This window comes from Halictus rubicundus, chromosome 5 (genome assembly GCF_050948215.1).
Source record: "Halictus rubicundus isolate RS-2024b chromosome 5, iyHalRubi1_principal, whole genome shotgun sequence".
Taxonomy (NCBI): domain Eukaryota; kingdom Metazoa; phylum Arthropoda; class Insecta; order Hymenoptera; family Halictidae; genus Halictus; species Halictus rubicundus.
In genome coordinates, this window is record NC_135153.1 from 8,078,315 (window position 1) to 8,103,767 (window position 25,453).

General features: G+C 31.0%; 4 protein-coding genes across 6 annotated transcripts; 1 reads left to right on the plus strand and 3 right to left on the minus strand.

The window, feature by feature from the left end:
• Positions 1–31: 31 nt before the first annotated feature.
• Positions 32–10,417, minus strand: Wdr81 (WD repeat domain 81). Its single transcript, XM_076787984.1, has 22 exons — positions 9,974–10,417; positions 9,534–9,693; positions 9,190–9,445; positions 8,956–9,118; positions 8,453–8,866; positions 8,176–8,376; positions 7,955–8,100; positions 7,011–7,198; positions 6,354–6,934; positions 5,582–6,000; positions 5,204–5,497; positions 4,977–5,134; positions 4,193–4,870; positions 3,932–4,107; positions 3,582–3,859; positions 3,372–3,501; positions 3,104–3,278; positions 2,359–2,765; positions 1,436–1,729; positions 1,208–1,357; positions 858–964; positions 32–264 (listed from the first exon to the last, which is right to left on the minus strand). The coding sequence occupies exons 1-22, from the start codon at positions 10,187–10,189 to the stop codon at positions 33–35; spliced, it is 5,823 nt and encodes a 1,940-aa protein (XP_076644099.1). The 5' UTR covers positions 10,190–10,417; the 3' UTR covers position 32.
• Positions 10,418–10,887: 470 nt separating this feature from the next.
• On the minus strand, positions 10,888–14,476 carry LOC143354637 (uncharacterized). Its single transcript, XM_076788895.1, has 3 exons — positions 14,254–14,476; positions 13,159–13,306; positions 10,888–11,935 (listed from the first exon to the last, which is right to left on the minus strand). Exons 1-3 carry the CDS (start codon positions 14,318–14,320, stop codon positions 11,710–11,712), a joined length of 441 nt encoding a protein of 146 aa, XP_076645010.1. The 5' UTR covers positions 14,321–14,476; the 3' UTR covers positions 10,888–11,709.
• Positions 14,477–15,243: 767 nt separating this feature from the next.
• LOC143354162 (transducin beta-like protein 3) lies at positions 15,244–23,145 on the minus strand. Its single transcript, XM_076787987.1, has 15 exons — positions 22,954–23,145; positions 22,256–22,307; positions 21,084–21,291; positions 20,631–20,805; positions 19,948–20,118; positions 19,698–19,876; positions 18,832–19,028; positions 18,549–18,752; positions 17,570–17,759; positions 17,376–17,494; positions 17,124–17,282; positions 16,388–16,553; positions 16,092–16,316; positions 15,682–15,809; positions 15,244–15,521 (listed from the first exon to the last, which is right to left on the minus strand). Exons 1-15 carry the CDS (start codon positions 22,977–22,979, stop codon positions 15,333–15,335), a joined length of 2,388 nt encoding a protein of 795 aa, XP_076644102.1. The 5' UTR covers positions 22,980–23,145; the 3' UTR covers positions 15,244–15,332.
• A 379-nt stretch (positions 23,146–23,524) lies between these two features.
• LOC143354166 (RNA-binding motif protein, X-linked 2) lies at positions 23,525–25,152 on the plus strand. Of its 3 annotated transcripts, none has more exons than XM_076787996.1 (4): positions 23,525–23,659; positions 23,738–23,890; positions 23,997–24,126; positions 24,809–25,152. In XM_076787996.1, the coding sequence occupies exons 1-4, from the start codon at positions 23,646–23,648 to the stop codon at positions 24,935–24,937; spliced, it is 426 nt and encodes a 141-aa protein (XP_076644111.1). In that variant the 5' UTR covers positions 23,525–23,645; the 3' UTR covers positions 24,938–25,152. The 3 variants fall into 3 exon arrangements, with proteins under 3 accessions (XP_076644111.1, XP_076644112.1, XP_076644113.1); XM_076787997.1 differs by having other exon boundaries at positions 24,816–25,152; XM_076787998.1 differs by lacking the exon at positions 24,809–25,152 and adding an exon at positions 24,449–24,600.
• Positions 25,153–25,453: the final 301 nt, after the last annotated feature.

Here is a 25,453-nt window from a genome sequence, read left to right on the forward strand (position 1 = left end):
TCTTTACTGTTCACATAATTTATATGTAAAATTCAACAAATTAATGTAATACCGCCATTATCTGCACCTAATAATAGTAATCGATTAAGAGGAAGAATCGCCATTGTAGTAAGAAGTCCTTTAAAGGTGTCGGACTTTAATTTTGATGACGAAAAAGCAGCTGTTGTTTCGATAGATGTAAAAACTCCTACACGATTCGCTGTTGTTCCTATAACAAGTTCTTGCTCGTAAGTGGACATACAATGAACTGGTTCGGTGGCTCCCCTACAAAATAAAGCAGTATAAACAGATTTTTCAAATGAATGAAAAAAAAATAGTCTTCATGAATCTTTTGCTTCCATACAAACATTTTATCTGTTCTATGTTATTACTATCAACATTTATCTATCACTGTATTACCAATTATCTTCACATCACTATATTACATTGTGAAAAATGTTTAAGATACATGTATGGCTGCACCCAGCCATGCATCGTGGAACGAAAAAAAAAAACGTTATTCTCAAGTTTGGAAATTAAACATCTTATTTATAGCAATTGAAGAGTTATGTTGATATGTATAGTATTCTTTGAATTCAACTTCAAAATATCACGTAAAAAATGTCTTTCGCCTCATGTCGATATTTGAAATATTTTCAGCTTGCAAGAAGTTTTTTAAAAAGAAGTTGGCTTTTTCAGATATTCAATACAGAACTGTTCGGTTTCATTCGAGTTGTGTAGTCGAATATTCGAGTATGCCGGCAGCACTAAACATATAAAGTGTGCATCTTTCTTTGCGTCTATTCTCATTTTTCATTTACTCTCACGTTCCTAATGGGTAAAATATAAGGAACATTACAAATTATAATTATACTCACTTCATATGAAATTTCAGTTTTCCATCAAGTGCACTCCATACTGCTATAGTCTCATCTAGCGAAGAACTAACTATAGTGGTTTCATTTATCGTCTCTAGTTGCAATATCTAAATAAATGTTAATAGCAGTTTTAAATATTAATAGCAACTCTAATAAGAATTCTCACTAAATCGATTTTACGTGATTTTGATGAAATTGTATAGATTTGTGTGAGAGACCAGGATAATGGACAAATATATTTTGTAATTGTGGAAACTCAAGTTTAAGGGATCAAATCTCTCTTTCAAAATGTCCATCTTCGAGGTCAGCTCATGTATAAAGTTTCATCAAACTCACTTAACTTAACGTACTTCACACTCGTGCCCCTTCCAAGATGCAATAATAAGACCAGTTCGAGTGTCTAAAATTGTTAGAAATCCTGATGCTTGACCTAGGGCAACCCAGTAACCACTAGGTGCTACTGCAATGCATCGAATTAGACCTGTTGGATTCACAGATACCTAAAAAAACAATAAATCAGATTTAGAAAGAATACACATCTAACGTAATTGTTTTCAATACCTCTCATTGATACATACCTTCATTTCGTTGACGTATTGAAACGTTCTACAATCAATTACTCTGAGTGTAATATCAGTTGTTCCTACGAGCAAAGTTGTAAATGGAGAAGGACTTGCTACTAATGTATTTACAGGTACTGGTCGAGAGTTTTCTGGACATCCAAGGAGGGATCCCATAAAAGGATCCCAACAATGTATTGTACCATCGCAAGTGACCACGTATCTCAACGATTCTAAGAACGTAAGAGCAAGAATAGATTTTTTATGTCCTGTATAAGTGTATTGGCAGGGCGAAACTGTATTTCCATCACCCTATAAACATAATATGTCCTTTAAAAATCTATTGTATGTTAGTTTCGACGTCAAATCAAGTGACCGCTTAAGCCATGGTCAGATGGGAGGTGACATTTTTTGGTAAACAAATTAAATAGTAGAAGTTATATTGAAATCTTAAATTATTTTTAAGCAGAGTTGTTTCCTGAGAAACTTTCCTAAATGACATTTAAAAGATTTCAACCGACATTCAGTGATTCTTAAAGATTGATTAAAATTCTGAATGATTTTTAGGTCTCGATCTATAATTACTTTCTTCCGTATGGCTCTTTTTGTATTTTAAACGACATAATAACAAAGTGTCCGCTGCTTTTACAATAGTGTTATAAGTTCGTTTGTTCGAAAGACCATAAAATTGAGAAATTTCTTTTCATTTCTAGTGACTAGTTGTATCAGGTATTGTAAGTGGCTTTGATATAGTACATAAGAGGTTTTCAATACTTGAATATAGAAGGGTCTTAAACCAGTAAAATCTGACACGGAAATCAAACATCTTTAATCGAAAACGAAATTAATTAAAATAAGTAATTTCTGAGTAAATTGCCTACACTTGAAAATCTGTCAAAATCAATGGTTCTACGATAAATATTACAATATAAATACATTACCTGACTTCTTAAACTCCACAATTTTACAGTTTTATCTCTTCCACCGCTTATAAAACTGTTCTCATTGTCTAACACATATAAACACCTGATACTGTTCGTGTGTCCACTAAATGTTTGAAGCTTTATTTGCTTTATATTAAATGTTACATCTTTGTCCGATCTTCCGATTTCATGTTCCCAATATGCTAACCAGTTTCCTCGTAATTGTCTTCCACTATATGAGGAGGTAGTCTCTCGATTACACGTGTTTTCGGTTGTTGCAAAATCTCCAACATTGTCCTTCTGTATTGCAAATCTATTACCTACTACTGATATATTTCCAAAATTTGAAATTTCTTTATGAACCCCTCCTGTAGTTTCTGTCGTGTTATAATCAGTATTGCATGGGGTGTTGAACTTGGTATCATCTTCGAAAGAAAAACAAAGGTAACAAAGTAAATCTCTAAATTAACGACATACAGTTGATTCAGTTAAGTGTGCCACTTAAATTACTTCTAAATTATTTGTTATATGAAATCATGTTTGAAACGAAAGTTGTCTAGCCAAGAAACACTTCAATGTGTATCACTTGCCCTTATCAATCGAATACGCAAATGAATTAATTCTAATGGAGAACATTTCGAGCAATACAGTAACGAAAAGATTCAAGTAATAGGAATTATTGCAGCATCCTCTATTTTCTAGTTCAATGCAATTCAGTGATTTGAATTTTATTAAATTTAGTAAATACATAAGCATTACATACCAACATTTGATGTACTTATTTTGATGTCTTGTTCATATTTCTGGCATAAGTGATGTATATATCCATAGTTTTTAAGTATTTGTTCCATTACTTCACTATCAATACATTTGTAAAACAGCATATACGCTTTATGGGCAAATTCTATTGTGAATACAGCTTTTAATTCTTCAAATGCCTAAAATTCATTAAAAGTTCACTATACACTGTAAAGCTTCGTTGATATCATGAAATAATTAGTAAATCAAGTTTTAATTAAATTTGAATGTACCTTATTCTTCTGATAATCCGATATATCGATGTTTTCTATAACTGGTGGAGAATAAGAATCAGCAACGTCTGAGTTAAAGTTTGACTGAAATCCACGAGTATCTTTATTCTCATTGTTTACGCCCTTTGCCCTGATAAATGTAATATTAATTGCATTATGTTTATATATAATGTTATTAAACATAATAAAATATAGATAGTATGAAGTTACCTAGAGAACTCGTTTATTGTTTTCTGATTATTTTCGCTTTTAAAATTGGCCACAACATTTGGATTAAATGATTTTTCAAAAGCTAAGAAAAATCGTTGAATAGGAACAGCTAGATGATTTTTTATAACAACACTACCTAATCGCAAGCTAAACATAAATATAATCTCTAGACATTTTTCTGCCAGTACAGAGCGTGCAACTACACCATTAGGGAATGTAAATTTTGTAGATGATAATATACGAACTGTAGGGTATAGTATTGCTTTAACTATTGGTTCCTATAAACAAACATTAATTTTTTACTGAACGTACGTAGTTATAGGTGTAGGAACTATATTAAATAATCTTACGTGAAGGCAATCCATTAAAGTTGCATCATTAAGGTATGATGTAATATGATTTAAAAGAGTTAAGCATGAAATAAGTCCTCCTTCTAGATTTTGTGTTAGTTTCCTTTTACAAAGGGCTATCAATTCCACCATATGTGCAAAATACTGTAGTACTATAATTTGTTCCCCATGCAAACCTATGAATGTGGTAAGTTGTCATTACTTTTTACAATATACTTTCAAAATATAAAATACTATTATACATATATGTAGAAGCTTTACCTGCAATAGCTGTAAGACACTCCAAAACTTTTACAGCATTTCGATCGCCAATTAAAACTTTTTTGCTCCAAGTAATACCTTGCGTAGATAATATATTATCATCGACTACTGTTAAATTTTCCTCTCCTGTATAACATAATGCAAGCATTCTTAATAAATTTCGCGATAAGTATCTAGCAGTAAGAACAGGACCAAGTCGATGAGATAACCAGATAATAGATCCTGCACTCATTTCTGAAGTTGTACATTCGTTTGATGTAGATTTTTGATAAATGTTATCTATCTGGACATCTTTATGCACTGTTGTGTCAGATTTCATCTCATCTTGTAAGACAACAGGATTTTGTACTTCCACGTTATAAATTTCATCCAAATTATTAACAGAGTCAACAAATCCACCATAAGAATCATTGTATAAATATTCTTCATTAGAAGTTCTACTTCCCACATTACATCCAATATTATTAAATTCTATTGCTAATTTATTTCGAGAATTAGATGGTTTTGGTATGGGAATTGTTGGTGATTTAATTGATATGAGAGGTGAAATTTTATTCCCATCTTCATTTGCATCATCATTGAGATTCAAGTTCAAATCTATATGTAAATCAATATCATATGTTCCACCAGAATTTATGGGAACCCAAGGTTGATCTTCTGTGTCCATAGTAAATACTTCTAAAACGTAAAATTGGGAACTATGATAGTTATTCTATTGGAAGTTACCGATTGTGCAGTGTATTATTTAAAAACTAAAACTAAAAACATATTTGGCGTTAATTACCTTGAACATCATTATCAGTTGCATTTACATTGTGAATATAATCTGTTGTTACAGGTCCAGGTGATAAAGAAATATGTTCTGAACCTGCAGAAGAATCTTCGTCTAACGGTGACAAGATTCCTTCTCCATCGTTACAAATTTCATTTAAATCACAGCTTCTGTAAAAAGTGGAAAACCAACAATGTTAGAATATTTTATTTATACTCATTTTACAATATATAACTTACTTAAGATTTCCAGTCTTATGAGTGTGCGTTAAGGATCCCTGTACATAATCTCTGTATCCTCCAACGGCTTCTACAAGAGGCGTAATAAAATTTTCTAAATACCGTCGTAGACCCATTCTTACTATGAGTTTCAACAAAAAATTTCTATGATATAAACGTGTAGTTCTAAATTTCGCAACCAATCCTGAAGGTAATATGTCAGCATATAATGAATTATCCATGAAAGAACCATTTTCGTATAACTTCATAATAGATGCGAGAAATGTCTCTGCAGTATCTTTGGGACCTAATGCTCTAGAAGATTATAATTATGAAAGGAAAAGAATAGAGAATATCGAAAATTTAATAGGACAATTAAGTATGATAGCGTGTACATACCTGGCTATAGGATCAAACAAATACCAAGCAGCTAAAACAGCACTGTAAGATTCTTCCATTACTTGCTGTATATGTGGCATTATTAGTTCTAAAGCTTCTCTTGCAATTCCAATATGAGACAATAGGTGCTCTAATTCTCTCGCAATTGCTTTAACTTTACATTCACTAATTTTACAAAGAAATCTCGTCCTTGTTTTAATGGTGAAATCTATATCATCCTCGGACTTTATTATAAAATTTAACTCGCGTACTAAACTGTTATATTCTTGTAACATTTCTACAATATTGAATAAATATTTGTAATATTTTGAAAATGGTAACAAACTCCCGAAAAGTAGTGGTTGCAAAAATTGGTGAGCAGATGGTGGTGGTAGACCCATGTTAGTGATTGTTGGATAACGAAAAGGTATATCCATTACCTGAAAAGTTTTATCTAATAAGTTGTACTTGTTTTCGAGCTATTTCTCAAATAGTATTAATTTTTTAAAACATGTATAATATTTCTTAAAAATAGACAGCAGTACAACTCTGTTATTATATTATATATATGCATAATATACATAATAATAATAACAACAATAACAATAATATATTTTTTTATAATAAATTGAAATTTACCTTAAACATTAAATATCTAATAATATTCAATAAATAAGCATTTATTTGAAATTATGTTGGATCAAATACTTATATAAACATTTTGAATAAAGATGACATGTGTCACTACATACTTTGTTTAAATGATAATATTGTAATTTAAATTAGTACTTACATCTATATTATCAGCAGTGTAAGTTTTTGGTACAATATCAACTTGCAGTAATAAAGCCACTGCATTTCTTACGCACTTAGGCAAACTATCAGCTGACGTTCTTAAAGTATTCAAACACACGTTAAGCCTTTTTGAAAATGATACTTTCTCCACATTCCATGTTGCTCGAAATTTGTTGGATAAAAATATCTCCACAATTAAACAACCAAGTATTTGTTGTTCCTTAATGCGTCCACTAGCCACGATTTGTTTATAATTAATGCATGATTCATGCAATTCAATTTCTGGCTTATAAACTTGAGAGCTCACTTTATTCATAAATGTATGCATGGTTTCCACTTGAGTAATAGCTGCAACTGGATTGTAGTCTTTGGGGAGGACAATCGTTTGATTCGTAGATTTGTCTTGTTTGATACCATCTTCAGCAGAGAGTAAAGAACCGCGAGAACGGCTTAATAATCGACTTAAAACCAAAGGTGATGATTTAGATGTATTTAATATCGAAATAGGTAATTCTTCCTCTTCAAACCCAGAACTATGACCTTCATCATCACTACCTCTATTTCCATACTGATCGTTTTCTAATAAATATTGTATAATTAGTAAAAATGGAAATCAAGATATTTAAATTTAAATTACCCAAATTTACAAACGTACTGTGTTTATTAATTACGAAACATGAACGTAATCGAGGTGGAATTTTACACCAGTAAGGCGATGGGATAATTTTTTGAGGATGTGGTTGTGTAAAAAGTTGAACGACTCCAGAATTAGTTAAACCTGTATGATTGTCAACAAGCTGTAAGCAAACGTTTTTTGATTTGACTGCAGCCGAACCAGAAAGTCTGTCAATTGGAGAACCGAATATTAATAATTTGATCTTTATCAAATAATGTAAGTACATTATACATATGGGTCATTCCATGTGAAGTGGATGATTTTTTTTGCATTATGTCACGGATTTTGCTGCAACTGAAATATATTATAGTTAGTGTGAAATTGGGGTGGAGCGGGGGGTTCAAGTCATCATTTTATTATCTTCGAAATTGTTTAAAAGATACAAACCACCAAAGTTTACTATTTTGGCCAATTTTTACGAAAACTGCCTACACAAAATAATTTATATCACATTTATTATTAAAGATAGAAACATTTTCTTCTTTTTGATCAGTGATCCGCTTCACATGGAATGACCCATATATATACAGGGTGAGGAAATTAAAACTTTCACCGAAAATATCTCCGTTGTTTTTAGTAATACGAAAAAATGTTTCAGGAAGAAATTGTTTTTTCTCTAGGTCATATTTGAAGTCATATTTTGGTCATTTGAAGGTCAACATATTATACATGGTTGAATTTGTCTTTTCATTAGCTATAATATTACACTAATCAAAATACATCGTTCCATGTAAAAAAATAACGATGACCTTGAAATATCAGAATATATGACTTAGAGAAAGAAAACATCTCCGTCACAATAATTATCCCACTGAACCAAACATTTTCTTTCTAAAACATTTTTTTTTAGTTTTTAAAAACAGAGATATTTTCGGTGAAAGTCTTGGATGCCTCAACTTCTATAAGAAATAATCTATACATACTTATAACCAAAGGTTAAATCTATCCAATGATGTAATCTTTCAGACACATAAAAACTTTCTAAAGCTTCTCTATGTTTTTCTATAAAATCTTCTGGTGATGTTGCCCAAGCAGGAATTTCTAAGTCTGGCAAATCTTCATGAATAGACTGTAAATGAAAAAATTGAAAAAAAAAGAAAGGTAAGAATTTCATATCGATTTATTTTAATACTTTTCATCTTACCTTAAAAACACTAGGGTCAGAAAAAAATTGTGGTATACATTCATCTGGACTCCAATCATGCAGTCTTTGTATAGATGCAGGATATTCTCCTGGAACCCATTGTTGTCGTACATTCTTACATAAAACAGATTTATTGTAACGACGTGAGAGATAGACGTAATATGTTATTTCTGATAATACGTCTGAAACATGATGACCCACCTAAAAGTATTAACATAATATTGTTAATAATGTAATAACTGTATTAAACAAAGAATGTACTCATGAAAATACATACTTCCACAGATTGTGAATCGAATGTTAAATCCAACTGTCTATCACCTTTATTTAATCGAAATTTTGATTTGGTTAAATCTCTCCAATTACCACCACATCTTGACGTAAAATCTGTGACCCATGGCATAACGTGATGGCAACTTGGATCACCGTACCTTCTACCAGCCATATTATTTAATGCAGTTAAATAATCATAATTACTAATGCCATTATAGACCCACATTTCGCATAATCTTTCAATGCTTTCATTTGTTCCAAATTTTGGATTTCCTTGTAGCATTGTATTTGATGAAGTCACATCGATATTTCTTTTGTATCCACTGAAATTTTTCCATTTCATTTCATGACTGGTGGAAACTTTATGAAGTTGACTTTCTGGTTTTATATATATATTATCACTTAATTTTGGTAACACCTGTGAATAAAATCTAAGGAAGCTGTAACAATTATAAAAAAAGACCAAACCGATGAACAATGTTTGGAAAAGAGTATTTAAATACTCACCTGAATAGTAAAATTATCCATAAGTAATATGTCACTAAGAGTAATTTCACCTAAAACTAGCCCACGATCATGTAAATCTTTATACAATTGTAAAAGTTGATATATTAAAAACAATGATTTTCCATGACTCGTACTTAAAGCAGCAGGACTATACATCACACACCTTGTTAACATTAAAAATTTTTAATGCAAACATATGGTTCACGATTAATTAAAATATATTATCTCACTTACTCACGAAGAGAATATTCTGCAGTATGCTCATGTAATATTATAAAAGCAGTTGCATTTTCAATAGCAAATAGTGTTGGAAGAAGATTACAATGTGCTTCGGTTGTCACACCAGGTAACACAGATAAAACTAATCCATTTTGAATTTGTACTAAACTACAGCCATACATTCTTTGTAGTACTTCTTGCATGATTGATGTATCGCTTACATTAGCAGTTATATTACACTGGTCCTTGTGTTCCACACAATTCCATGGATCTATTTACATGTGTAAGTACATATTAATAAATTTATCAGATATTTCAATATATTATTGATCAATTAGTTGTAATTTACAGATACATACTATAATATTTCTTATAGCATTCTTTCCATAAATTTCTATAATTTGTTTCTACAACATAATGTAATAATTGTGAAAATGTTAAATCTGATTGAGTATTTTTGTTTGTTGAAAGCCTTCCTCTTAGAAGCGGAATTGCACATTTCTGCTCTTTTTCATAAACCTGATAATCATATACATATTTACGCTTTTGTAATTTTTAAAACATAATTAAAACAACATAATACATAAATTACTCATATACATCATTGACAGTGGTAAATACTAATAAAGCAGATATAATGAAAAGACATTCTCAATACTTTTCAGTATGAAATAAGGATATTATTGGCATAACATAATCATAAGCAATATACTTTAATATGGTTTGGTATAATTGAGTAGACAAAAATATATATATATATATCTAGATATTGCTTCCCTATTTAAAGAAAATAACTTACTTTGACATATACTCTAATCCAATTAGGACCTAATTCCTCAAGCGGGGGATGTGCTGCAATTTCATCTTCAGTTAATCTGTCATGATTAATAAATGAAATTGGACCTACGGTATGTAAACTAGTTAACCAGTTTTTATGAACAGTCAGACAAATTCTTTCGTCCGTTGCTTTCATATACTTTGCTGGCACAAGCAAATCCTTTCTTATCATATCCATTTTCCACCTGTTTATTTACACTTACAAAAAAGTAACCTCGAATGCAAAAACACTTAAAATATATTTTAAAACACTCATCATTTAGAATTTTGACATTATTTTACGTAAAATATAATTATATTAAGTTATACAATATTATTTCTTAGATTTATACGTGTATGTATATTCTTATCCGAACTGTTTATTTTTAATTGCGGATGACAAGTATCTACATAGCTAGCAAACAGCTGACAACAGACGCCATATTTTTATTAGCTTCTGTAATATTGTTTGCAGATAAGTAGTTTTCTAGGCAGTTTTACTCGTTTTAATCAATATGTATTGTTTTTTAATCGGTTTCTTTTAAATTCTGAAATCTATTTTGAAAATATGAAGTACATTGTAATGTTCTTAAATACGTTAATAAAGGTTAATTAAAATCTAATATATATATATACATATGTATAAAATGGGCCATGCGAAAAGGGAGTGGGAGGGAAAACACAAATTACGAGAGAAACGAGTTTAAAATAAAGCAATAAATAGAAAGACCAAATGTGGAATTTACATGAAAAGCAAATGGAGAAAATAAAGTCTCAAAGCACGCTTATCGTTTTTAATTCGCATTTCTTTATTACTATTTATAAAATTAAAACATTAAAACATTAAATTAAACAATAAAAGTAAACATTATTCCTCAAATATTCCTTATTCTGCATCGTGTTCCCATGTTTACCAAATACATACAACATTAGATTAGTTTGTATCTCCGACTATGTAAATATATTTTTATACGAAGTAATTATTACTAAAATATAGGGAGAGGTTTCCAAGTTCATCCAAATCGTACTCCGTGAATTAAATCATCATTATGTATTATATAAATATAGTGTCTACAATCTGTTGTCTCTAAAGTGCAACAATTTAAAGAACAAGTGGAAATAATATAACTTATCATTGTATAATAAGCAATATCATTTTTAAGAATACTTCGATTACATTTTTTTGTATATTAATTGATTTTTGTATATATTATATAATATACGCATTCCTTGCCTAGTATATGAAATGAAAACAGTACGATTTACAATACCAATTACCAAAATCGTACTTTTTGAATACTTTCAAAGTATGAAAACTTATTATTTTGTAAACAGATTGTGTTGTAATATTAGAACAAAATGTTACTCAATTTTCCTTTCCGAGAACCCAAAATTTCTTAAGTGATACGATATTGGCAACTTTCACCTACAAAACCGGATGGAAGCCAGAATTAGCAAGATTATTGAATATTTCAAATGTCATCGTTTGACAGCGGATTTTATGTATTTATGACAAAAGTGAGACGGTGTAATTTAAAACAGTAAAAACATTAGAAGAATGTGAAGATACTTTCATATTACTTTCAACCTACTAAACATATTAAAGATCAAAATAAATTTCTATTCCACTCTAGTTTATTGCAATTCAGGTAAAAACATTTTGTTTTGCACAAAGATCCGCTGTCCAGTCACCATTAAATACAGTATTCATGAGAGTATCTAAACGACTGCAAAAGTTTTCAATAACGATCGATAATCGTCGCTGCAGCAACAAGTAGCGATCAATCTGTGTTCTCTGCAATTATTTGCATGAAGAAATCGACAATCTGCTAATTTACATTGATAAGGAAGATTATGGATATAAGGATCTGTACAGCAACATGCATCGTGCAATAATTTTTCTCCGCAGTACGGATACACCGAGTTGTCACACACGGGACACCGTCTGAAAAAAAGAAATACATACTATGAATTATACAACGTAATCATAGCAAATTGATAGAAAATTCTTATGTTATTAGTTCACATCATACGTCACGTTTGGATGCTAACATTTGGTGCAAAAACTTTCCGGCTAAAGTTCCGAAAATAGGTCAAATCGGATTAAGCTCAAAGGATATATCTGGTTTTGGAGGTCAAATTCGCCCCGGCCCTATTTTAACCCTTAACGGACCAATGCCGCCATATAAGCGACATGGCACTTTTACTTACTGGGTCCAATGTCTCATATATATGGCGGCAAAAATCATTTTATTATATTTATCACTCTTATTGTTGTCATATTTACATAATGAACGCGTTAAGCATTGTGTCAGGTCACTTCTGTGAATTTGTTTCCGCTTGTCATCTATGTTCCGCTTGGACCTGGTGGGAAGTAAACTTAAAATACTTCCGGACCATTAAGGGTTAATTTAATTTGAACCATTCGATAGCCTACCAAAGAAGAAGTTTTTATTGTTTATAAAACATACTAGCATACAAGCATATTAAAAGGAAATCTTTTTACGTTAACAACCTTATGCTAGCTTATATTGAACTTAATTTCTTTCTATTTAACATTGTAAAATATTTGTAATTTTTCTATTTCTATCTATTGTAAATTTTTTGTGTTCATCGCTCAGCGCACGACACTCACACGTTTTATTAAAAACAAAAAGATATGTACTTATGAAAAATTAAAAGCCTCACACATCTAACAGTAAATAAACCCAACGCTACAATCGGCACGAAAGCACAATCGCTGTTGAGACTTAGGCCACAACTGTGCCGTAGAAAAGAAAAAATTATGAAATATTAAAATTGTTGCACCGATCGCCGCCAGATGTAGTTCAATGGTGCCACTGTCTTTAGAAACTACAATTTCAATAGAATAATAGCGGATTTTCCAGTAATTTGGAAATCCGTATGCGTCGAATGTACCCCGTCGATTTCGCGACATAACAATCGTCGTCGATTGTCATTTCATTGTCGCAAGATCATGGACTGACATTTATGCTGAGAACCTGTGTACCAAGATACACAAGAACACAACTTTGCGTTCTCAAAAAATTAAAATTACAAACCGGTCAAGGCCGTTGGAGCATCCTCCTCCCCTAAAGGCAACTTTTACCAATATTTCAAATAATACTTCAATTAATACGAAAATAAATACGTAAATGGGATACATACTTGTTCTGCAATGGTCTATAATTGTAATCGATTGGAAAGTCGTAATGTTTAATATTCTGCTGAGATGTTCCTGTTGATGAAAGCTGAGAGAAGGATCCTGCTTCTCTTGTCTCTTCAGTTAGGCTGCTGGGAACATCGCTTTGCTCACCTGATTCATACAAATTAAGGCGTGTGAAGAAAACTCCAAAAACAATTTTACATAATCGTATCATAGAGTGTACGATTATGCAGTTGAACCGTCCACAATGAATGTGAAAGATAATAACCGGAGTATTTACATAATACTATTGAGTTAATAATTTTAGCTCTAGCAAAAGATTTATTATTCCAAAGACTCTCATGTTTTCAATCGATTTCTAACAATAACTCTACGGAATAATACTAGAATTAATAATGAAATCCAAAAATATTTAATCACATATAAATCGAAAAATACAAATAATATAAAAATGAGATTTAATACAAGTCAGATATATGTATATCTAGTACGCTTAGCTTGATTAAGAATTAGACAAATTAAAATAACAGCAAACCTGTAAATAATAATTTTAAGTCATTTGAATTGACTTCTTTACAGCCGACAGACCGCAAAAAAATGTAACGCATTATGCTCCAAAGATTCAAATAATTATCTGTATAGAATTTTTTTATTTCGAGGATGTCTACGAAATGGACTTGTTAGGGCATTTTAGGTTCAAATACCGCATAGTGCGTCGGAAAAAGTAATATATAGGAAAAACTTGTTCAGAATGATGACCTTGAGAACGTATTTCAAGATCATTGAAATCAGTGAGAGCGCCCTTCCCCCATAGTAGTTTTTGTCATAATAAGGAATACTGCACCTAGCTTAGATATAGTTGAAAATCAGTCAACGCTGCAATAAGCTACAAACGTTTAAAGTTGATGAAAATCAAGATTTTCTGCCTATAACTGTAATAAATCTAAGGATTCATATGAAATTTTCAAATAGCTGGGGTCCACCCTGGTATGTATACTAGGGAGTATTACGAAGAATTACTAGAGCCTGTTATGAATGAAAAGTTATACGCGCAACGACGAAATAAGACAATAAATTTTCTTGTTTAGTGTACTCACTCGAACCAGTAACGATATTAGAATGCAGAATCAAATATACACCGATTGATATCGCAAAGATAGACATTTCTAGAATTTAAATTGAAACTACGCTTTCGCCAGCACTACAGAACACTGACAATCTTCTCACTGAAATAATCTTCTCAGTGTGATTTTTAGTTCGGTTTCGTTTCAAAGCCCACGCAACTTGTATTTACATACACGTAGCTCAGGTTTCCGAAGATTGTAACTGACCGAAGTACCCGTTACTTGTAACTGGTTCGGATCTTACATTCTGTTCCGTGCTAAAAAGTTGCCCAGGTTCTGTTCCATGCTAACAAATTACATGCAAACAGAACCGAGCAGCTTCTAGCATGGAACAGAACCGAGCAGCTGCTAGCAGGGAACAGAACCAAGCAGCTTATAGCAGGGAACAGAACCAAGCAGCTTATAGCAGGGAACAGAACCGAGCAGCTTATAGCAGGGAACAGAAGCGAGCAGCTTTTAGCATAAAACCGAACGCACATTATTTTTTTAACCAGGATTAGAACGTACAGTTTAATTGTTTTATATGAAATATGTAACTAACATATAAATCTTATATAAAAAATCTCTAATTAAGCTGTTAAAATTTTTGTACTTTGATTTTTGTAATTTGATTGTGTGGAGATATGCGTATAGACAAAAGTATTTACTTTGATTGTAATTTATCTTACTTTAAAAATTAACTTATTTAAATTGAACGGTAGGAAACTTAATATTATATTTTTCTAGAATTGTCTAGACATCATGTCTGGGTCTGTGCTACGATCGAGTGGAACATTGTCATTTTTTAGTTATTTATTGCCATGCTTCTAAAACCGGGGCGTGAGCACTCACCTACCCTCTCTGCTTTTCATTTGTTTTTTTAGATGTTTGTGGTTGGCACTCCTATAGTAGAATACGTATGACAAAAAGGCTATAATTTGAAATAAAGTTATAGTTTAAAGTAACTACAATTTAAACTCACAATTTCTTAAATGTTTACATTAGAAAATTTATTGGAAATTAACCAAATTTTCATACTAATTTATAATAATTACAATTAATTTAATTTCGCGTTATTCGGTTCCGGTGGATTTAATATGTGGTTTCATACGATTCAGCGTATATGTTAATAAATGAAGGTTTTGCAACAATTTTGTAATTCGTGTATAATGGCGTTCAGTGTAAGGTATTGCGGATTCCAATACGAACACCGAGTTTTTATGTGATTCCTCTTGTTCCACTATTAGAGCGTTTAGAACAACCTATTAAACAAAGATTACATATTATTATTATTACACTTGTAAATACTAAGTGTATATTCGATAAAAAGTGAAAATAAATATTCAAGACAAGTTATAATTGGAAGTCATTATATTTGTCATTACAGAAATTTATATAGTAGAATTTTATTTGTAAACGTACCTGAGCTAATTGACAATTTTTGCTGTTAGTATTCCACGCGATAGCACATTTCAGCAACTCCTCTTTGTATGGTGGTTTTAACTCACTAATTGCTTGTATAAGTTGAGAATTGCTCTTGTTTAAAATACCTGTATCAAAGAAGAGAAAAGTAATTAAAATCGTTTCAACCTGAATAATTAGCTTTATAATGTCGAAAAACGTAAACGAATTCTTTTTTGCGTTTTCTTCGATGAGGGGCCAAGGCTTTTCAAATTTTGAAAAAAAATATGATCGGATTCTTTAAAGTTTCCTCATCAAAATGAGCCCTCCAAAAAAATGGAGACTTGAAAATTGACGTTAAATTGGTGTTAAATAGTGTTTATACTAAAGAAAGCTTATATTATTAATATTAACATAAAGGCATAACTTACTTTCTATAATTATTAATGTTTGCAGAGGTCGTTTCAATTTTAAACTTAAATTCAATGCAGAACTTAGTTTATTTGCTTGAAGTAAGTTCGCTAATTGTTGTTCTTCGAGTGCAAGCTGCTTCATTTCTGATACTGTTTTTTCTTTGTTTTCTTCCGTTATATCCTTCCAAATAATTAGTAATGAATCACTTCCACCGCTAATTATTGTCTTTTCGTCTTTCCCAACTGCATTTAAAGTATTATATTAGTAGATTATAAGATACTTTAAATTTAAAACGTAAACAAATGATATTTACTAGCTATTGCCCATACACGACTATCGTGCTCTTCTAAAGTACACAAACACTCGGATGTTTTGATACTCCAAAGTTTCAAAAGCCCATCTCCACTTGCTGTAATTAATTGCATACCACGTGTTAAAAATTCCGCTTTCAATACCGAGGACTCATGACCCTCCAGTGTCTGTAATATTAGAATTATTAAGGATAATACATATACAAGGCATTCAACTGCAGATGATTGTCCTTTTAGAGTGTGATTCTATATGTCAAATAAGATACAAATAAAGTGTGATTGGATAGCTGTAGATTTCGTATTCAAACTATTAACAATTCAAAATATCACTAAATTAAGATAATTGTCAATAAAGGAACGAGTGAGTCTAATTACCACGAGTATTGACAGTGACAGATCATGCAAAAAATAACCGCTTACGTCGAAATTGTTTTGAGCATCATATGTGACATTTTTAAAACGCACTTTTTATTCATTACACGAGATAGATATGTTTAATCGCCGAAATCCATAGAAAGTCATTACTATCCGTACTACTGGACTTAAAAAAAATTATACTAATACCTTTTCAATACACAAACTTAACCATCAATCAATTTGTACTTCAAACAATCGATTTTTTGTAATATCTATATATATATTATTTTGGCATATAGAATGACTCTTTAAAAAAATAACCACCTATAACTATTAATGTTTTATTTGATTGTAATGTCTATATTCTCATGAATTACTTACTTTTAAACAAGAAAGATCTGTTAGTGACCAAAGTTTTATTGTACAATCTGCTGATGTTGTCAAAAGTACTTGATCAATTGGAGAAAACCGTACGCACCAAACACCTCTTTTGTGACCATGAAATTCTCCAAGTAATTGTAGATCATTAGCTGACCATAACTAAAATACAGAGCAAAAACAAATTTCTAATTAAAATATACATTTGGTGCAAAAAAATTAGATATACATTGCTTTAAATTTAACTTATCGCACTTTTGCTGTTTTGTCTTGTGACCCTGTTGCAATTAATTTATCATTTGGTGAAATAGTCACACTATTAATATCTTTTTGATGAGCTAAAACAGTGTGGGCTACATCTAGAGAATTTCCATCTGCAATTATTAAATATCTAACATAGTATTAAAGATAATATAAACATTAATGATATTAAGGAAAATTATAATTACCGTCAAACTCTAAATTGTTTGATAAATTCCACAATTTAAGGCATGAATCTTGACTAACAGAAGTAAAGAATTTACATGATGTTTGAGAAATTGCAATAGAACCAACAGAAGCAGTATGCCTAGTAGCAGCTGCAATACAAGAAACTTTCAAAGTTTCTTTATTCATATACCATACACGAATACTATTATCCTATAAAGATATGTATTATATTTTATTGAAGATTACTAACATTTCTTACAAGGAAAGGCCTCAAACGTAAGTGGGGTAACTCGGAAACTATTATGATAGAAAAATGTTTTCTTGACAAAAAATTGTATAGTCTCTAACGTGTTTCAAGGAAATATTTGAATTAACAAAAAAAAATGTTGTCATAAAAAATTACATATATTATTGGGAAAACAACGGCATCTATAATAGTTTCCGAGTTATCTCTTAGGACCAGTGTCGTCGGATGAGGGGAGGAAGCACGAATTGAGGGGAAAAAATTACCCTCTCTCTGCCAGTACCAGAGTGTGTACGACAGAAACGAAACGCGTTACGTGACCCAGCCGCGGCGGAAGCGAGCAGAATAGCGCGGTAGAAAGGGAAATTAGAGTGGAGGAACAAGTCTTGATCTGGCGACTATGCTTAGGAGTCAAACTTTGGAGGATGGTATGACCCCTTACACTTGAGTTACCGCAACTAAAAAAATATATATCTACAATTTTTTGTTGTTCTTCAAAATTATTAGAACCGTTCGAGGCCTTTCCTTGTTAGTAGATTGCTATAGAAACATTGTCAGCATTTTGTTAGTTTCCATTATCATACAATGATAATAAAAAAAAAATATGGCACTGATTAAAAAATATAAATGACCTCCTTCAAAGTTCTGCTGCCAAAAAAGAGTTAGGTATTCAAAGCATTCGAATTACATTAGACATCCTATATAATAAGTTAAATTAACATTTCCTGTGCACATCATATTGTTATAAAACTTACCTTTGCTGATGACAGGAATAGACAGACATTAGCAGGTGTTGTTGCAAGAGATAGAACAATGTCTGTATGTCCACGTAATAATTGACAGTTCATAGTTGATATATCGTACAATTTTATGTCGCAACAATTAGTAGCGACTGCTATATGCGTTCCATTTTCACCTATGTACACAACATCTAAAATTTCATCGCTATAACCAACCAACTGTAAAAATTTTGATACTTTTTATTACTGTGAACGAGTATTCAAGTATAAATGAAATGTAAACACTTGTAAAACTCACCTGCTTAATGCATTCGAACGTTTCTAAAGAATAAATAATTACATTGTGATCAACAGTAACCACAGCAAAAGTATTATTATTTTCATTATAAAGTAAACGTGTAATAGAAATGTTTCTTTTTTCTTTTGCTTCCGATTCAGAACATTTTTGAACATATACTTGTCTTCCGGTTTTCATTTCCCAAATTTTAACTACACCTGTAATAAATGAAATCATCTATCCTGTGAGAGGTCGAAAAAAATGACAACATTCTAATGCGTACGTGTAAAAATTCGTATGATACACACTTTGCTACCAGAAGAATTCTTACGAATGTAAAAATAATAGTTAAATTTTCCAACTCGACAATTTATTTTGCGCCAGAATTGTAGGTATCTAAAGGGACTGTTAACATTCAAATTCATTGAATGAATTCAATGACAAATAATTTCTTATGAGAAATACTTATGAACTATAAGAATTCGATTTTAATGAAATTTTGCAGGCTTACAAAATAGTTGAAAATAAACGATACATTTTTTTTAAGCTGCTGCAGCTTGCAAAAGCTCTACGTTTAATTCGAAGAACCTGGCTGAGTAGAAACAGGTGTTTGAATCTCAAGGTTTAATAAAGCAGAAATTAATGCATGAGCATTAGTCATAAAGCATGAAACGTTACCTATTATGAATAAAATGAATTTTACTATATGGCAATGCAAATTATATTAGTGACTCCGTATGGCATCATGCTGACAGTCTAAAGGTTAATCTTCTTACTGGACATAATAGGAATAGCTAATCATTTTACGAGCGTTTATAACTGTTCGTCAATCTTTATGTAGAATTTGCTTATGATAATATGAAATAATCTCTATAAATTCTACAAACCTTTGTCTCCTGCAGCAGCGACATAAATATGATCATCCAATTTGTCATGAAGAGCTGTTGGTAACGACACATTTTTAGGTATAATAAATGCATCTTCTATTTCTTCATAGACGGGTAAAACACGTATAGGCGATTGTGAGATAATATTCCATAAAATTAATACTTTATCCCTCCCTGAGCTACATGAAAAGACAACAATACAATATATTTGTCTGCAAATACTATAAATTGTGCAATTTCGTTGTATTACCTCACTAAGTAATCCTCGTTCGCATGAAATGATAAAGATGTAACTTTACTGAAATGGCCAGAAAGAGCAATTTCTCTTTTACCAGACGATATATTCCAGCCACAAATTTTAAGATCATCGCCAGCGGCAAATAGAAGGTTCTTTTGACTGGATGGATGAAAATCTAAAACACTAAAATTATATTAGATAACTCTCGTCAACTCCTGCGGCGTCTCGCAGCTGCACCACTCGCACACATGGGATGATAGAATTATGAATTAGGGAACAAAATGATGAAAACAAAGAAAAAGGAATGGAAGTTATGAATTTAAAACAATCACGATAAACGTAAACATTTTATTTTGTATTGTCAATTCAAATTACACACAAATTAATTCTCTCCCTCTCCTCTCTTCTTATTAAGAAACACCTAAATATCTGTTATTAATGATTTTATGAAAAAAGCGTTTAGGACAAAGTTGAAATATTTGAGGGGACACATGCAGTGGTAAAGTTATTTGTTTTCTATGGTAACTTTTTTCAGAGATTTCAAGGTGATCAGTACTTTTTTACTTCCAAATTTACGTCCCGATTTAGGAAGGTAAGACAAGTCAAAATTGAAAGTTAAAAAATAAGGACCACCCTAGTGTACAGACACTGTTACAACAAACGCAAACGAAGAGATAATTAAGTAGATATTATACCTGATAACTCCTTGAATTCCTCTTAAGTTATGAATGCAAGTATGTTGTTGCAAATCCCACAACTTGATAGTACTGTCACTGCCTCCTGAGGCCATTAAATTTTCTTCACTACAATAGGCAATACATACTACAGGACCCTTGTGAGTGGATTTCCACACTTTGACTAATTTGTTATCTAAAACGGTAACATATACTTTAGTTAATGTAAATAGTTGAAAATCATATATTTGAAAACGGGAATTTGCATTGGAGAAAGTATTATATGGAAGGAAAGAGGAGAAAGTAGTCGAATGATTGGGGAAGGTAGAGAGTAAATTATGGAAAATTAAAGAAGGAAAAGAGATCTAAAAAAAGTCAAACAATTGTAAATTAAGTCCATTCCTTGTCCTCAAAGCTGAAATTATTTTGTATAATGTAATATACATACATAGATGTAATGGACTATTCAATTACCTTTCCAATTCCAAAATTTGAAAAGACCACTTTTGTGGTGTGTAATTATGTTTACATTGTTACTACTTGCTGTAAATGAATTAATTGTATCTTCTTCTTCGCTATTTGTTTCTTGCAAATGGGATATTACTGTTATGCAGTTCTGTATAGATACTACAGAAACTGTACCATGCTTTTGACAAAATATATATTGCCCGTCTGTGCTCCACTGTAATGTAAAATTATGTGATTGTTTTATTGCAAAAAAAAGTAAAGATACATTTAATTGAGTATTCTAGTTATTTTCTTCTTTCGTAAAGAATATAACTTCGAAAATGTGATAATACTAATTATAAGTTCCCAAAATTATCGAAGTGATAGTTGTTTTAAAGAGACAATGCACAGTGCATAAATTGTGTTCATTTAAAAACAAAAATTAGATGTTCAGTGTTAGTCAGTTATTGTTATGATATTTTGCAAGTATGATACCGAAAACTTTAATTTCGCTTTACTCAGAACTATATTCTTCAAGTTGTCAACCAGAAAGAAACCGAACAGAATAGTTATTAGTATTTGAATTATTTGTTCACTTCATACATCAAGTTCACATACGCAACAAGTTAATAACTATCATATGTTTTTGATAATATTTAAATATGATAATCATACAGCTACTGATAAACATTGATATTAACAAAATAATTTGTCATAATTATGATTGTATGCACGATTGTATTATTCCATTAAAATATGAATTTTTCTAGATTAATAACCTAATACGGATTTTATTCATACTTATATTGAATAAGCAAATAATTTCTTTTGGCATGGGATGAGCAGACTATTAGAATCATGACAGCTATGTACATTGGCTCACGAAAGTGTTCTAAATGACCTGACTTCTTTAGCAATTAGAAGCATTGGTTTACTAACAGTAAACAGGCAGTTTTTAAATCTTTCTTATTTGAGCCTATAACGAAAATTTAAAATATGTATTCTAGAAATCTGTAATAGTTATACAAATGCTGAAAATTTCATAGAAATCGATTAACTACACACGAGCTACAAACTTAACTTCATAACTTTTTGTCAGTTTCTGCTTAAAATTCAAAGATTCTTACATCTTTTTGTGGAATCGTTTGTTTCTACATCAATCTATCTACTATACTTATGTAACCCTTGGAGTAACATACCTGAACAATTCCTCCGGTGTAAAATGGTCCATTTTTTGTTTCAACAGCAAATCTGTAATTTGAAATGACATTTGGAAACTTATGTCACAGAAAGCGATAACTAAATTATACAGGATATCGGTCTTATCTCAATACAGTGAAACATTTCTTAAATTATGTTGTATTTATTTATATTATACTTTATAAAATCCTACAATTAGGTTTATATAAAATTTCTGAGGTGGATAGCAATTATTTAAGTATACAAATTATGCAAATAAAAGAAATATACAAAAGAATATACTTCATAAAAATGTATAAACATAACAACTCGGAATTTTGTACTATTATGGAACAAGGTAACTTAATATGTTTAATATGAAATACATAGATTTTACACTGTACAAAAGCAACAAATGAAAAATACAAAATTCAAGTCGCAACACATAATACAAAAGCGTGCCGTTATCTATATATAGTACATTATAAAACAAATAATTAACTTTATACTTTGGATATATAATTTCTAAGAACAAATACTTATTAATTTAATATACTATATTCAGATTTATTTAATTTATTTATTTTAATTTAATTTGATATTTATTCATATTTTTTTTAATGAATTCAAATCTTATGAAATCAACAACACTTGAATATTATCATTTAATAAGTAAGATCGAAGACATTCAATAAAAGCATTCAACAAAATAACTTACGCTTCCTTTAAAATAATATTACTCATTTTTCGGCAAGTATTATAAACACATTATGATGACTTTTATAAATGATATGAAATCACTTCGGTAACTTCACTATATATACATTTGTCTATTACTCTAAGGTTATGTTGTTCTTACACACGTGCTTCCAGGTAAGCACCTTAGACCGTATCAGAGAAGATATGAGAGTGCTCACGCCCAGGGTTTCGGCGTTCCCGATACAGTACTGTCCCCTACTCTGATTTTTAGCATGGAACAAAACCATGGCTATTTATTAGCATGGAACAGAACCATATCTACATTTTAGTATGGAACAGAACCCATATCATCTTTTTAACCAAGATCAGAACCACAGACGAGATATAGGAATAGACCTATCACACCGACGAGATATATATCTCGTCGGTGTGATTGGTCTACTCCTGTACCTCGTCTGTGATGCAGGTAAGATGATGCAGGTTGTGGTCCAGGCTAAAAACTAGACTAGGAGGCAGCACTATACCGGGGACACTAAAATCCCGGGCGTGAGCACTCTCATTTCCTCTCTGTCCCCATTGGCCCATATCTCATCACTGGATGCAACCTTTATGTAGTCTCTACACATCTCGTCATTTAAATAATATGTACATACGCAGAGCATGTTAAAAATTGTTATACTTTGCATAAACTGATCATATACATACATTATAATGAATCCTTTAACGTAAGTATATTACTCTGATTACAAAATGTAAATACAATTATCTAATTTTTTCTAGAATTTGTTATAAAATGGTTTTAGAAATGTTAAAAATATTCAAAAACTAGGAGAACAAGAGTTATTGAGAGGCAGTAAATCATCTTGGCACGATCAATACAGAGATAGTGCATGGATTTTTGTTGGTGGTTTACCATATGATTTGACAGAAGGTGACATTATAACCATCTTTTCACAGTAAGATTCATTATTTGCTAAATTCAGTATCTATTTAAAATATACATATTTTAATAATATGGATTAATGTAATCTATCAAACAGTAATTATATTAAATTCACTTAGGTATGGAGAAGTAGTAAATATAAACTTAATTAGAGATAAAGACACTGGTAAACAAAAAGGATATGGATTTTTGTGTTACGAGGATCAAAGAAGTACAGTTTTAGCTGTTGACAACTTTAATGGTACTAAGGTATGAGTATTCTCCATTACACATAATACATTACTTAAATGAACACCTTGCTGACCAACAATTTGGAATCAGACATGTCGCATGTTGCCAACTATAATTTGTGCACTTGAATACGAAATCAAAACATCTAAAAAAACTTCAATCAAATTTATTTGAGGTCTAATGTCAGATTCATTACTATCTTCCAATGAAATATCATCTTCCACATAACTATGTTTTAATTTTTAATTCAAAGAATAAAATAAAATGTATGCACATAATTTACTCAAAAGTTCTTCACTACCAAAATGTATTCTTTTTGTAATTTTTGCCACATTAAAAGATAGATGGAAACAATCAGAAATACTGCATATCATATCTCTGGAAATACTGTTCAAACAGTTGAAAAAAACACATGCATACCAATTATAATCTGAGCCTAACTAAGATAATTCGGAAAACAATCTAAAGCACTCTTTTAAAACTGTACATTGCTTTTAGACCAATAATTACATGAACTAAGATAAGTGTAAATGTGAGTTATTAGTAACTGCTCAACAATGTTCACAAATGGAAACATGATATGAACATTAGCTTAGGACAAGTCAGTAACATTTGGACATGGAAGCATAAGTACACTTGTGAACAGTCAGCAATGTGTTAACTGACATAATTCAGTGGTAGCATTAATTATATATCTCAGATTTTAGGAAGGACAATACGAGTTGATCATGTTGCAAATTATAAAGCACCAAAAGATTCAAAAAATATTGATGAAGAAACCAAACAATTAAGAAAAGAAGGTTGTGCTCCAAAAAGTATTCAGCATTAAAGTTATACATTAGTACAGTGATTTCTCTATTTATGTCGCCAAGGCCTGGACGATACACGAAGCTGGCAAGACCCGTGTTGTTGACATATATCGAGAAGTCACTGTAGTTTTTATTATGTTCCTTACATTATAAAAAATCATTACATTGTAACATATTGTATCAATTACAAATAATCGAAAATTGTATAAAACATATACAGTATGTTGGTTTTATATGTGTACACGTGATTATTTCTATAAACATCAGAGAGATAGAAAAATGTTTCAGATGAAAGTTATCGTGAAGGTTATTAAATGTGAAAGTCTCATTTAAGTTTGTAAATGGAACTCTATATTCTTCATTCCAGTTTCTTATAGCTACTTTTGAGATGTTTTCAAAACACTACCTAAGCATATATTTTGCACAAGCCGTAGTCGAGTTATAAACTTTCAAAGTTTTCGAGTTGCCTCGCCGGCATTAACTGTACACCCAATTGTGAACCCAAAAGGTTCCTCGCGATGTCATGAAACGTTTGT

Excerpts from the sequence above, each read along its gene's own strand:
- Wdr81 (XM_076787984.1), bottom strand. The coding sequence starts at position 10,189 with ATGGATATGATAAGAAAGGATTTGCTTGTGCCAGCAAAGTATATGAAA. Across the intron at positions 4,108-4,192 it reads GTGTCTTACAGCTATTGCAG|GTTTGCATGGGGAACAAATT; the intron begins GTAAAGCTTCTA and ends CCACATTCATAG. Across the intron at positions 265-857 it reads AAACTGAAATTTCATATGAA|GGGAGCCACCGAACCAGTTC; the intron begins GTGAGTATAATT and ends TTTATTTTGTAG.
- LOC143354166 (XM_076787996.1), top strand. Across the intron at positions 23,891-23,996 it reads ATTATAACCATCTTTTCACA|GTATGGAGAAGTAGTAAATA; the intron begins GTAAGATTCATT and ends AAATTCACTTAG. Across the intron at positions 24,127-24,808 it reads ACAACTTTAATGGTACTAAG|ATTTTAGGAAGGACAATACG; the intron begins GTATGAGTATTC and ends TATATATCTCAG.
- LOC143354637 (XM_076788895.1), bottom strand. The coding sequence starts at position 14,320 with ATGTCTATCTTTGCGATATCAATCGGTGTATATTTGATTCTGCATTCT. Across the intron at positions 13,307-14,253 it reads TAATATCGTTACTGGTTCGA|GTGAGCAAAGCGATGTTCCC; the intron begins GTGAGTACACTA and ends TGTATGAATCAG. Across the intron at positions 11,936-13,158 it reads TATAGACCATTGCAGAACAA|ACGGTGTCCCGTGTGTGACA; the intron begins GTATGTATCCCA and ends TCTTTTTTTCAG.
- LOC143354162 (XM_076787987.1), bottom strand. The coding sequence starts at position 22,979 with ATGAGTAATATTATTTTAAAGGAAGC. Across the intron at positions 20,806-21,083 it reads CAAATTTTGGAATTGGAAAG|ATAACAAATTAGTCAAAGTG; the intron begins GTAATTGAATAG and ends TTACCGTTTTAG. Across the intron at positions 19,029-19,697 it reads CGCTGCTGCAGGAGACAAAG|GTGTAGTTAAAATTTGGGAA; the intron begins GTTTGTAGAATT and ends CATTTATTACAG.